Source organism: Vigna unguiculata, chromosome 1 (assembly GCF_037176805.1).
Source record: "Vigna unguiculata cultivar grain cowpea cultivar isolate G323 ecotype 2 chromosome 1, ASM3717680v1, whole genome shotgun sequence".
Taxonomy (NCBI): Eukaryota; Viridiplantae; Streptophyta; class Magnoliopsida; order Fabales; family Fabaceae; genus Vigna; species Vigna unguiculata.
In genome coordinates this window covers 1,630,520-1,645,028 of record NC_140792.1, presented here as the reverse complement: position 1 = coordinate 1,645,028, position 14,509 = coordinate 1,630,520, and the positions used below count along the sequence as shown (strand labels likewise).

The window sequence follows — 14,509 nt, the reverse complement described above, 5'->3', positions numbered from 1 at the left end:
TTATTTATTGGCTTTTTTTTTCATTTTGGAATTCCAAAAAGTTTATTTGACAATAAAAATTTGTTGAAGAAAGAAAATTGTATGATGATAAGCTCTAGCTTTGAAGTAGGGTTATAGTGATGGATGACTCATTTACCTATTTAGGAAACTGAGGGCAATAACTGTGCTTTCTATATTTTGGTGTAACCTTTCCAACATTTAATACGTCAAAATCTATATAGGTGATTGAGTTTTACTGTATTGGTGGGGAATTTGTGTGCAATTTCAAGTATAATAGATGTTGGAAAACACATATATAATTCAATAAATTTATAATTTTTTTTATATTTAAATCAATTTTACAATATACCAACTTATACCAATTTAGAACAACTTATAAAATGAGAAGTTTGCACTTCTTTTATATAATTTAACAAAAGTAATTTCTAGTTTGAACAAAATATTTAACATTTTTTTATCAACAATAAAAATTTAAGAATAAATATAACACTCATGTTAGACCAAGAGTTATTCAATAAGGATATAGACTACATGTTCAATTGAATTATGTTTGAAGAAGGAAGATCTTCAGTGATTTAATTAAATGTAACTTAGGTATTAAAATAAGACAAGTTTACAGGTCTAGTTGGATTTCATTCTGCATATGCATTCAAGAAATTAAAGAAAAAAAATTTTAAGTTATTAGATTTCGTTCAGAGAAGTTTTAATTAATCTGATGATACTCATTTTTGTTCGGATGTGTCAGTTTGGTACCTGCTATTTAAAAGGTGTCAATTGCGTCTTAACTTTTGAAAAAAAGTATCTAAATTAGGTTCCAATTAAAAAAGATGAGTACTATTGAAAATGTTATACTCATATTTTTTTTATTGAAAATGACATTATAACATATTATATTTTTATAATTGTTAACCCATGTTTTGTTTATTAATGACTTTTATCACAAAATTTTATTCTGAAAGATCTAATTGAGACACTTTTTCAAACGTTGAGACACAATTGACACATTTTTAATAGCGGGTACCAAACTGACATATCTAAATGAAAGTGTGTATCATCCGACTAATTAAACCTTAAAAAAAAGTACAAATAAAGCAAATGATTCTAAAAATCCACATTTTTTAAATACTAAATTTAAAAATTATAAATGTATATTTCATGACATTGTAGCAAATTATATCAATAACACTAGACATGTAATTATAGATGTCAATTTAGCCAATGGCCCATAGGGAAGCCTTAACCCACTCTTTATAAATCCCCCTTGACGACCTCCCAAATGAGGGGCCAAAAAAAAGCTCTAACCCCCAAAGCTCCCCTCTCAAGTGGGTTAGGGTCAGGTGAGTTTTCCTCACTAAAATATATTAATTAATTCTTAAAAACAATATTTTGAGTTTTAGTTAAAGATTGAGTCGAGCCGTCTCAGGCAGGCCTAGTCCAAAGGCCGAAATAGGTTGTCTCAGGTTGATGATCGAGACAAGTCAGAACAACCTAGACAAACGGTTGAGACAGGCTTGGTCGGGCCGCTAGACGAGAAGGGTCAGTCCAAGCTAACGGACGAGACAAGTCATCCTAGGCCCACGATCGAGACGAGTTAGCCCAAACCAGCCAGGCTGATAGCCGACAACCAAGACAGTTCGATCCAGGCCAACGAACGAGACAAGTTGGCTTGGGCCCGCAGTAGAGATTAAGACTGACCAGGTAGGACTGATTGTCAAGATGAATGGGCCAGGGTCGATTTTTAGATAGATCGACCTAAACCGAAGTTTTAATAATATATTTAAAAGTATATATATTTTCATATTTAAAAAGGAAATTTTTACATCTGACCACAAAAGATCAAATATAAAAGAGTTGTTTTTATGTATGTCAGACCCTTGGGGTGAGCCGTAAAATGGTCCATATAGGATTCAGACAAAAGTAAGAGGAGAAGAAGGAATCGACAAAGGTAAAAGAGGGAGAGATAAAAAAATTCAAAACAAATTTACAAAAAGAAAGAAAAAAATAATATTGTACTAGATCGAGTGAAATTCTCATTAATCTCACATGCTGATAATGAAAGGCCACATTAGAATTGGAAGAAAAGGAAGCGAGAACAATTGTGTGAATTGTGAAGATAGTAAAAGTCCAAATCTGAATGATTTTAGCTTCAAATTTATCAAAGAAATTTTGGACAAGATGAAAGTAATGGTTGCACTTCCAAAGAAGGGGGAAACAAAAAAGAGAATATAATGTTTTATTCATCACTTTCTTCACCAAAAATGATAATATTCCATTAACACTAAATGAGTATCACCCAATTTCACTTATGGGATTCTTATGCATAAAATTGGCTAAAATTTTGTTTGTATAATTGACCCCTTTAGACAAGAATCTTTGACCATAACTTTTGAATTTGTTGAAACACATGAGAGTGGTTCAATAATAGAACCCCTTTTCTTTTAGGGTTTTTGAATTTGCCATTTTCTTCTGAAACTACTACTTGAAATAAAGGAACTTTATTTCCTTTGGAGTTATGCAAAGACACCTAAATAATGATGCATAAATAATTTATACATGCATCACTAATTCAAAACTTGGTTTCTTTCTACTCAAAAATATGCTTAGTCAAATTTGGAAAAGATAAAGAGTCAAAATTTATATTTATCATTATCAATATTATGACCATTCATATGTTCTCATTATTGATGTTGCTTTTGTTTTTTTTTTTCCTCTTCTTATCAACTTAGTACAATAACTATCATAAAATGTTGGTTGAGCATAATTTGTAATTACAATACAGATAAATCAGAGTTAATTCCTGAAAATGTAAATCGTTCATTAGTTTTGAAAAATAAGAAAACTAAGATATTCTTTGTGTTTAGATATGTATATATATACCCTTAATTATTTATTATTATATATTTTACTTCCTACATATAAGTTATTTTTATCATAAAAATTACAGAATTTTTAAGATTAGATAACGTGATTGATTGATTACACTTTCAGAAATTTATCTCTAATTTCATACGCAAAGTTTAACATTTTATGTACCAATTTACATATTCAATCTAAGAATGCTTAAATGGAGTTTTAGAAGAAAAATATCTCTTTTAAAGCGGATTTCAATGTTGATTTTGGTTGTTCTATGTATATTATATTATGTCATGTCGCCCATTTTAATGTAGAACCTTAATCTTAATCTAGAAAAACATTATTTTAATAATAGGTGTTGTTGTTCGGATGATGAATTGTCGAGGACTTTATTTTAACATTATGAAACAGTTTATGAAAGTTCTAAAAGTGTTGACGGTATAATGATATTTGTTTATCTATGGGATTTAATTAGGATTGATTGACATAAAAATGTTATCTTAGCAGATTTGGGGTTGGAATATTATCATCTTCTATTAGAACAGAGTGAAAGGTCCAAAGTGGTTCCTATTCTTTAACCATTAACTAAGAGTTTGTTGATGGTATCTAAATTCCTTTTTTTTTTTATTCAAAGTTATTGGTGGTTTAACAATTCATAAAAGTTATATATATATATATATATATATATATATATATATATATATATATATATATATATATATATGATGCACAGATACGATATGTGTATCGAATATGACACATATCTGATACGTCGATATGTTTATTTTTAAAATAATAGGACGATACGTGATAGATACATGATATATATAAATAAGAAAAAATGTTCAATAATTCTTACAAAACATAATAAATATATGATTGTTAATGTGTGAATCCAAATTTTCTAATTAGAGACCAATTATTTGAGTAGTCAAAACCTTGTAGCTAATGTTAGTGACCAATTTAAAAATCAATTCATCATTAAAACTATTTTAATTATCTTAGAAAACGATTATAATTTTTTGAAACTATTTTAGTTGTCAATTTGATCACTATATAGCGACTAATTATTTTTTATCATTTAAATTGGTCACTATTCAAAGATTTTATTGTAGTGTACTACTACTTTATAAATTAGATATTTCATTGAATAGTATCCTTAAAGTATCCTAAAGTATCCTAAAGTATCGGACGTGTCAGATACGGATACGTTACCCAAGTTGAAGTATCAGTGCATCATAGATATAAATATATTGATTTGAGAATTTAAAATTTAAGAAATTTAAATTAATTTATCTAAACAAATATTTAAACTTAAGTAATTCAAGCTTTAAATCCCTTGAATTGTTTTTTTTTTCACTACAAAAAATTATCTTATTAACAATTATTTTTAGTGATCAAAAGTTGTTAGTCTTACTGTAGTAACCAATTTAGATACCAATTTATAAAATTAAATATTATTAGTTTCTAAAATAGTCACTATTATGAATAAAAAATTATAATGTGTTGCTAAATTGGTCATTAATTAATTCAAGACTAATTTAGAAGTCAATTCATTTGGGAGTACAAATCTTGGTAGCTAATGTTTAGTGACCAATTTTCTTTGGTAGCTAAATTTTAGAAACTAATTTAGAATCAATTATAATTTTTTATTTATAATAGTAATAATAATTTTTTATTTTATAAATTGGTATCTAAATTGGTCAGTATAGTGAGTAACAACTTTTGATCACTAAACTTAGTTGTTAATGAGACATTTTGTTGCGGTGTTTATTTCTTTGCCCAAACCCAAAGGGAAATGAGCTTGAAGGTAATGTGACATAGAAAGTTGATCAATTTTTCTTCAAAACATATTTTGTCAAAATGATAGTTTTTTTTTTTCAAATTTGATACTTTTTGAACTTTGAAAGAAAAAAAAAACATTTTTCTATTTTCCTTTTCCCATTTGAAAGAAAATTCTGATTTTCTTTTTAAAAACAAGACCAATGATAATGCAAGTATATATATTATATATATTTTGAGTTTCATAATAATATTGTGGACACTAGAAAGATAAGTAGAGCATGTAGACTTAGAATGAAAATAGTGGAAATCACAACCTTGTGTTTGTTCTTTGTGGTGTCACCATGCCTTCCAACACATACTCAGAATTTGTGGTCATTTTTCTTCTTCCATCTCTTCATTTCAGTGGCCGACCACACAAACAACATCAATTTTTGGAAGGATGACTACAAAAATTTAATTATATAAAAATTTATTTGAAGGTAAAAAAAGAAAACGTTTGTTTTAGAAACTATTTTAGACATTGAGGATTGTTAGTCTTCATGTTATTTTTTATGTTATTTTTTAGAAAGACTCTTTTTTGGAATTATTTTCTTAAATTAACGTTAGCATACTTAGAAGATGAAGAGTTACTAATATAATCATCCATTTTTTTTACATATTTATTATTTAGGAGAAAAATAACATATCTTAATACCCCCAATTCTTTTTATACATTTATTATCTGATCTCAAAAGAAAAATAGGAGAGATAACGTTAACGTTTAGTCTTTTTAAAATATAGAAATCATGTTATATAAAAAATAATAATTAATCATTATTTATTATTATAAATATAGGGGGAAAATGTTATTGAGCATTTTCATTATATGTTGCATGTATATAAACGCTAATTCCTAATTCACAGTGTTGCCATGCATTAGGTATTAGACTTTGTTTAATGTCTTATATTTTGCATAATTATTTATGAAACTTACCATGTAAAAAGGAACCCCAATTGTAATTGTAATTATAATAATATAAATAGAATTCATATATGAATAATAATATTTTGACCGTTCAATTTTGATAATTTTATTTTATAGTTTAAGACAATATTTTTTAAGTGATTTTGTTGGAAAATGAGGTGTAAACCTCACCTTACAAGCCGATTTTGTAGGGTTGAGTTAGGCTTAAAGTCTACTTCTAACATAGTATTAGAGCCATTGTTTAAAAAAAAAAAACTATCCTAGCGAGATTTTTTGAATATTTTGTTCCGCCCGCTATCGAGCCGTTAACGGATTACCCATTAATTTCTAGTCCCACGCACACCTCACCTTACAAGCCGGTTTTGTGGGATTGAGTTAGACTTAAAGCCCACTTCTAATCGATTTTGTAATATAAAAAAAATTACATTATTTTAGAGAATAAAAAAAAGTTGTCAAAATTTAGTTGTTAAAAATTTATTTATATATATATATATATATATATATATATATATATATATATATATATATATATATATATATATATATATATATATATATATATATATATATATATGAACAAGTGGGTTGTGGAAATTTGTGACATGTTTGATCTGTTCTTATCTGATTTTGTGGAAAGAAATTTAATATAATTAATAAGTAATTTCTCTTGACATATGAATATGGGTATGTATATGTAGGGTTCTACTTTTTTTGTTGGGACCATATGATGAATAATGATTGAAGATGATTAGATGGTCATTTGTGTATGTTGGTGCTCCACTTGAAGGTGTATCAGACTCCACAACTCTGTTTCCAATTTAACAAAACATCATATTACTATCATCTTAAGATACGATTACGTTTCTTCTTATCTGTTTTTATTATTATTATTATTTGTTCTTAATACATTAATTTGTGACATCATTTGTGTGTGAGAGAGAAAGAAACAGTTGATCCACATTTGGTTTTCTCAATTATTGTCACTGTGCATTTTGTGGATTCATTTTGTACACAATGTTCATTTTTGGGTTTATTTGGCATTGTTTTGTACATACAATGTGGTCTTCGTTTTGTTTTTTGCTACTTTATGTTTGATGAGTCATTGAGGGGTGGGGTATTTTTTTTTTCTAGCTTTTCTTCTCATTCTATAGGTAACTTTATGCTATTTTTTGCTAATTAAAGATCAACATTCCTTTTATTAACTTTTCCTATAGAGTATTTATAGAATAAACAAATTATAATAGATTTTTGTTATATATAAAATTAAGACTTTCTTTTTTACAATAAGTTCATTATAAGAAGATTATTAAATAGTAATCAATTTTTTTTTTAAAAAATTAACTATTATATTGATTGACTAAGTTGGATACTATTTTTATATTAAAAGTTATTGGTATTAAAAATAGTATATATTATATAAAAAATTATAATTGATTTGTAAATTTAAATTAATTTTTAACATAAGCTACCAAAATTTTAATTTTTTTTATCGGCACTATTATTATGGATCCTAAATTAGTCTTTATTTTTAATTATAATTATTAGATATACCAGAATAAGACCTTAAATAAAGACTAAGGAGGTTTTCAACACTTAAAAATCTCTCACTACTTAAAATTTCAGGTTTCAAAACAAATAATATGTTGAATACGATGATTCTCCCTAATAATATTATCTTAATAACTTGAAATCGAAATGCATTTTAAATAAAAATAACATTCGCTGAATTTTATATTGATTAATCAATTATATGAAAATATATTTAGAATGATGATTCTAAAATATAAATAATGTAAACTAAATTCTACAATAATTATTTCAAAATATAAAAAATACATTTTAAAATAATTATTCTAGGTACTCGACTCTGTTTATTCAATTTTTTTTTTTTTTCAGAAATAGTACCCTAGAATAAGAATAAGATGTGATTAAGGAATGAGTGTGCCCTTTTTCTTATCCAACCTCAATTTGATTTAGTCATTTATTTGAAATCGAACTCAACTCATATATGAATCAATATTTAATTAATTTAACTTTTATAGTGTAATATTCGGATCTTAACATTATATAAAACCACCATTTCGTTGCTTTGAGTATAATTAGGCTTGAATCTCTAAAGTATATGTTGGATTTTAAGGTCCGAGAAAAAATAATTTAGAGGAAAAAATTCCATTAAAATATCAAATCATCCTCAAAAATGATGAATATTTCACATTAATAACATAGTGACAAAAAAATGTGTTTTTAGTCATTAGGAATTTACAAACTAAAATTTTATATTTTTCACACTACTAAAAAAAGTTCATATTTTCTGCCAATTTTATTTTGAACATTTTTTAGGAAATACTTACCAATTTTGTTATAAAAAAAATTGTAAGAAATTACTACCAATTTTTTTGTAAAATATTTTGTATAAAACACTTTTCGCAACAAATTTTGTAGAAAATACTTGCAAATTTTATAATTTTGTAAGAAATGATTACCCATAAAAAACTTACCTGCTAATTAAAATCCTTAACAAAAATGACAGAAAAAAGTCTTTTCTTGTAAATATTTTTAACAAATTTACAAGAAGAATCTCATATAATACGAGAATTTCTAGTATACATATTTCCATTTTTAATATTTATGTAATTTTTAAAAAAAACTAATCTCCACCACTGTCTCATTTCTTGGTGTTCATAACATGAAAGAAAAACATAAACATGTTCTAAAATATTTAAAGTTTGATCCTTTCCGGTCTTCTACGTAAAACTTTACAAATATTTTTTTAAAATATAATTAAATAGTGTAATGTTACAAAAAGTGCTATCAATTATTGTCAACTTATATAAGTGTATAACCTCCACTAGTTAGTTTTGTGAGAATACTTAGAGAAGTGGGTCACTTGCAAATAATGAATACAAAAGGGTAACGAAATAATTAATTCATAATCTGTAGAGATTCACAAACTAGATGCTCAAATTCCCTTGGAATATTTTGAAACGAAATCATTATTCTAATGAGAATATATACATTTTTTTTTCAAATGAACTTAGCTTGTTTTCTTAAAGTATACATGGAAGTTTGGTCGATGTTCTTCTCCTTGATCTATTGGTTTACTTTTAGTGATATATTCTCGGTTGGTTTTGGAACATTGAAATCACCAGACTAAACTTTATCCAACCTTTTTCTTTTCAGAATCCAATATATTTTAGCATGGTTAAGGGAACAAATAATATACCCTTTGATTCCATTATACATATTGCGATTTGTTAATGAAAGATAAAAAAAATGTACACTCATACTATAAACAAGTTTTATACTTCTATTCAATCATAAACTTAATTACGTCCATATTTTCCATCAATTTTTTTCTATTATCTCTGTAGTGAACCTTTCAAATATATAATCACAGTATGGGGTTATGATTATATATATATATATATATGATATTAGTTTTATACATATAAGTTATTTGACATTACTGTTAACTCAAAATTTAAGGTAATGTAGTTTCGAGTCTTTATTTTTATATGTGTTTAACTTTGTCTATTATATCCAATGTGTGACTTTTGACTCACTCTTATACTATTCTCAACACTTATTTGTCATAATAATCACTAAAATTTTAGCGGATTGTCTTATTTGTCAAAATAACAACTTAGACTTTTAGTGATATATTTTCGGTTGGGTCTTTTGAAAGATGATCCTTAAAGAAATACATCATCAATAAGACGCAACTTAAAATCACATATCAAAGATTAACACTATTCTCAATCTAAAACTTTAAAATAATATTTTTATCCTTATATGGTATTCAAGTCTTATTTTTAATCGATGTAAGACTTAGATCTCCGATAAATAAAGCCATGAGTTTGGAAGCAGCGTTGTATGGTTATCGACCTGCCTCCATGAAAGTGATTCCTACGTCCACCCCACTAGACAAGAAAGGCCATCATGAAATTTAAACATTATATGACGTAGACAATTGATTCCATGTTGGTATAAATACTAGGTGCCTTCTAATGCTATTCCTAGGAACAAACACAATCCTTCATTATTCTTCTTCTTCTTCCCATTATGCTACACTAGTCTCATTTTGGTTATTATTTGTTTTCACTCTTTTCATCCTCTCTCCAAATTCTCCAAAAACAGGAACCAAAATGGTGACGAAAAGGCTTAGATGTTGTGCAAACTTCCTCGAGAACTCCAAACACCACTTTGCCATGATCGCTCTGCAATTTGGCTATGCAGGCATGAACATCATCACTAAGGTTTCCCTCAACCGTGGAATGAGCCACTATGTTCTTGTCGTTTATCGCCATGCCTTTGCCACTGCTGTCATAGCTCCATTTGCCTTCATCTTTGAAAGGTTCATATGCACTTTTCTTAATTTAAACAACAAAAGCATTGCAACATTAATGCTAATGTCTGGTTCCAATTTCCACAGGAAAGCTCAACCAAGGATCACTTTCAAAATTTTCATGCAAATTTTCATCCTTGCTCTACTTGGGTTAGTTCCATCATTCTATATATATAGATATAAAGAACTAAATACATTGATATTATGAATAAGTTGCTTATTACTACTACTGTATATGAACAGGCCTGTGATTGATCAAAACTTCTACTATGCTGGGTTGAAATTAACATCTCCAACTTTCTCTTGTGCAATGAGCAATGTGCTTCCTGCTATGACTTTTGTAATGGCAGTTTTATGCAGGTAAAAGTTTATAACCGGGTGCAAACCTCCGTTCTTAAAATTGAATTAGTTTTAAAATTCACTTCTTAACGGAAATAAAAATCATCTATTTTTTTGGTTTCTCCGTGTAAATTGATGATTTTGTAAAATGAGTGAAGGATGGAGAAGTTGAACATGAAGAAGGTGAGGTGCCAAGCAAAGGTGGTGGGAACATTGGTGACTGTGGGTGGAGCCATGGTGATGACCTTGTACAAAGGACCTCTGGTGGAAATGGTTTGGAACAAACATGCCCACAACAACCAAACAACTAATGCAACAACAACCAATAATAATGTTGCAACACCTTCAGACAAAGATTGGCTCATAGGTTCCATTCTCCTCATCATTGCCACACTTGCTTGGGCTTCCCTCTTTGTTTTACAAGTAAGAAGACCACTTCAAAATGGGAAACATTATTTGTTTTGTATGTGTTTGTGTTTGCATTGACACTACGTAATAACGAACATTGATTTTTGTTTTTTTTCATGTTTTGTTGAACAGGCGAAAGCTATTGAAACCTACAAAAATCACCAGCTAAGCCTCACATCACTGATATGCTTCTTAGGCACTATTCAAGCTATTGCTGTTACTTTTGTTATGGAACACGATCCATCGGTTTGGACTATTGGCTGGGATATGAACTTGCTTGCTGCTGCATATGCTGTAAGAATAATACTATTTATTTTTGAAAAATGATACTATGACTCTCATTTCTTCATTCTCATATTTTATTTTTTGACATGATTTAGTGTGAGTCATTGATAGCATGCATCATTCATAGAATCAATGACTCACACTAAGCCACATCAAGAAGTAAAAGATGAGAATCAAAAAATTGGAGTCATAATATCATTTTTTTTATGCTTTTATAATATAATACCTTTTTTACTAATACAAATAATGACTTTTAAATGATGATAAGAAGTGATAAATTTTATTAGTAATGATAATCCACTGTAACAGGGATTGTTATTTAATTAGTAAGGTTCTTTCTCTGATATTATTTTAATGATTTTTGTGTTAGGGGATTGTTTCATCAAGCCTATCATACTATGTTCAAGGGTTGGTGATTAAGACGAAAGGGCCTGTTTTTGCAACTGCATTTAGTCCTCTCATGATGATCATTGTAGCAATCATGGGTTCCTTTATCCTTGCAGAACAAATTTTTCTTGGAGGGTAAATCTCTATCATCATTTTTGTTCATTTTTTCTTCCACCCACTCATCAATGGAAACCCTTTCTCACAAAAATAATTACTTTTTAAACTTCAAGAGAAAATATTAAAAAAAAAACAGTTTTTCAAAATAAATTAGGTCAACTATGCACGAAAAATGAAGTAAAACCACACAATGTCTTTAACAATTTGTATCATTAAAAAAAATCAAATTAAACCACTAATTTTACTTGGCTTTGTTGGCTTTTGCCTCGCACTAACTATATACATTTCAATGTTGAGACAAAATTTTGTCTCTTAAATTCTATCAATGGAATCCAAGGTATATATACATATATTTAAACCCAAAAAATCTCACAACTAAAAGAATATACATAATGGGGACAAATTATGAACCCTAATTTAATATACCCAGTTGCACGAAGAATGTTCAATGAATGTTATTACCTTTTCTTTATCCCCAAAAGAAATTTAACACTTATATTTAACATGCATAACATTACCTCCTAATTACACCTATAAATCGTTTACTTAAGAAAAAATACACAACATTTTGTACACCTATATATATATATATTACGACCTTTTATGTACCACAAAGATTATACACAGAGAAAGCATATATATTATTAGGACCACCATTGTGATCACATTTTTAAAAGAAAACTAGTACAAGTAGCATAAATAAACAAACTTTTGTTTATAAAAAACAAGGTTTCCCAAGTTATTATTTAAGTGATCATGGTCGGTTACATATATAATTTTATTTATTTATTTATGAAATGATGACTCTTTTTGTAACTTTGAAGAGAAATTGAAAGCATAAATTTAAGAATTATTTAAAAATGAAAAAACAAAGATCTTTGATTCCTAATAATGATGCACTAAACTTATTGGAGAATGAATTTGACTTTGTGGGTGCAGTGTTGTTGGTGCGATCTTGATCGTAATAGGGTTATACTCGGTTCTTTGGGGAAAGCACAAAGAAGAAGTGGAGAATAATAATAATAATAAAGTGGTGGAGAATATTCCCTTGCCTTTGAAGGGTGCAATGGTTGAAGCAAATAATAATCCAGATTCTTCCAACAACATTTCTTCACTTATCATTAATGTCACCACTGAACCTCCATTCAAATCTAACAGTTAATTAACCAGAAAAAAAAGTGAAGACATAAGAGCTAGTTGAAATGTGAATAGAGAAGGCTTTTTGTTTTTCTTCTTGTATTTTCATTTCTTTTATCTCATGTTTTCTCTTTTGTTGATGTCTACTATCTATCAGAAAATCTGATTAATAAAAAAAAAATCTGATAATCGTGCTTTCATTTAGTTTTAATACAAAGTTTTGACGATTTTGAATTATATTGTAAGTGCTCGATAAATTTAAAAGTTTTTAATTAAATCTTGGGTTAAATATGTTTTTGATATCTTAAGTTTTATTGAAATTCGGAATTAGTCTTTCTTTGAAATTTTCAACTAATTTAGTCTATCATCTTTAAAAATACGTGAATTTAGTTATTTTAACCAAATTTTGTTAAGTTTATTTGACATTTTAAGCACATTTTATGATAGTATTTGAATTGTTTACATCGTTTGATACATTTTCTCTTTAATGTTAACTCAAATATTATCATAAAATGCGTTTAAAATGTCAAATAAACTTAACAAAATTCGATAAAATAAACTAAATTCGCGCATTTCTAAAGATGAAAAACTAAATTGGTATAAAGTTTCAAAGAATGACTAATTTCAAAATTCACTGGAACTTGAGAGACCAAAAACATATTTAACCTTTGAATCTTTAATAAATTTTTATAGTCTATTGAGTATTTAATACCATAACTTTTTTAATTAATCATCTTGTAAACTTAGTGATGTAACTATTATATGGTTAACTCGATAATTGTTTTCACATGAATTTGACTTTTTTTCATTTGTACTCTCACTAAAATAGCTCATGTTTTTATGACGATTTTGAAACCATCATAATTATAAATATCATAAAAATTTACAATTTTTTATGACGGTTTTAAAACTATCATAAAATGTTCATTTTCTATGTTTTTTGTAAAAAATCTCCAATAATGAAAAATGAGGCAGATTTGTTTGTAATAAATTTTGTTTTGTAATCACTAGGTACTAATTATGAATTATAATAGATATTGATAAATCATGAAGTTTATCTCTATATATCTTTATTTGTGTATTATTATCGTCTGAACAATCTTGGATTTTATTTTTTCTACTAACTTTCCATTTTAATGGAAGCTGACACCCTGATTCAGATTCCACTGAGGGTGATAGTGGTTTGAACTTTTTGTGAATTGATATGTAGCATTGTACATTGTTATATGAATGAATATCATTTGAAAATCCATATATCTATATACTTGGCATGGTTTGGATCACATGTATGTGTGACATGCTATAAATTAAGGTCGTGAAATTAATTAATAGTTACATTTAAAATTTAATTATGTAATTATAAAGACTGTGAAAATCGTATTGGAAAGAGGAGTGATGATAGAAATTTTGAGTGACGATTGTAATAAACTAGTTGGGTTAGTTATGTTGGGCTAAGAGAAAAGGAAAGCAAAAGAATGAATGGGTGTAGTTAGTGATTCATGTGGTACAAATAGCACAATCGTTCTCTCTTTATTCTTTTGAAAAAAAAGAAGAAGAACATTTTTGGTCTCTCTTCTTTACCTTCATTCTCCAAAATCTTTAAGAAAAATGTAGAACAACATCCAGTCTTGAAAAATATTACAACATAGTATCTTTTCAGTAAAATCATAAGTAAAATTTCAATTAATTAACACAATCTCTGAAAATTAATTTTTATCCTCCAAAGCAGAATTTTGATTCTCCGTTGAGTTTTTTTTTTTTCTTCTACTGTATCTTTATAATACATTTATTACAACTAATTTTGACATTTTAAAATATTAAAAAATATTTAAAATACCAACACAATATACTTTTAACGCTTAATAGAGAACAACACCAAACAAACCAAT

The 14,509-nt window shown here is 27.4% G+C and overlaps 1 protein-coding gene across 1 annotated transcript; it reads left to right on the top strand.

Moving 5' to 3' along the window:
* The first annotated feature begins 9,606 nt into the window (after positions 1 to 9,606).
* Positions 9,607 to 12,809, top strand: LOC114176176 (WAT1-related protein At5g07050-like). The gene is made up of 7 exons (XM_028061128.2): positions 9,607 to 9,956; positions 10,035 to 10,097; positions 10,191 to 10,307; positions 10,445 to 10,709; positions 10,827 to 10,988; positions 11,350 to 11,501; positions 12,423 to 12,809. The coding sequence occupies exons 1-7, from the start codon at positions 9,610 to 9,612 to the stop codon at positions 12,643 to 12,645; spliced, it is 1,329 nt and encodes a 442-aa protein (XP_027916929.2). The 5' UTR covers positions 9,607 to 9,609; the 3' UTR covers positions 12,646 to 12,809.
* Positions 12,810 to 14,509: the final 1,700 nt, after the last annotated feature.

Coding starts and splice junctions, on each gene's coding strand:
- LOC114176176 (XM_028061128.2), top strand. CDS start 9,610: ATGCTATTCCTAGGAACAAACACAATCCTTCATTATTCTTCTTCTTCT. Junction 10,308..10,444: donor GTAATGGCAGTTTTATGCAG/GTAAAAGTTTAT, acceptor AAATGAGTGAAG/GATGGAGAAGTTGAACATGA. Junction 10,989..11,349: donor TGCTTGCTGCTGCATATGCT/GTAAGAATAATA, acceptor TTTTTGTGTTAG/GGGATTGTTTCATCAAGCCT.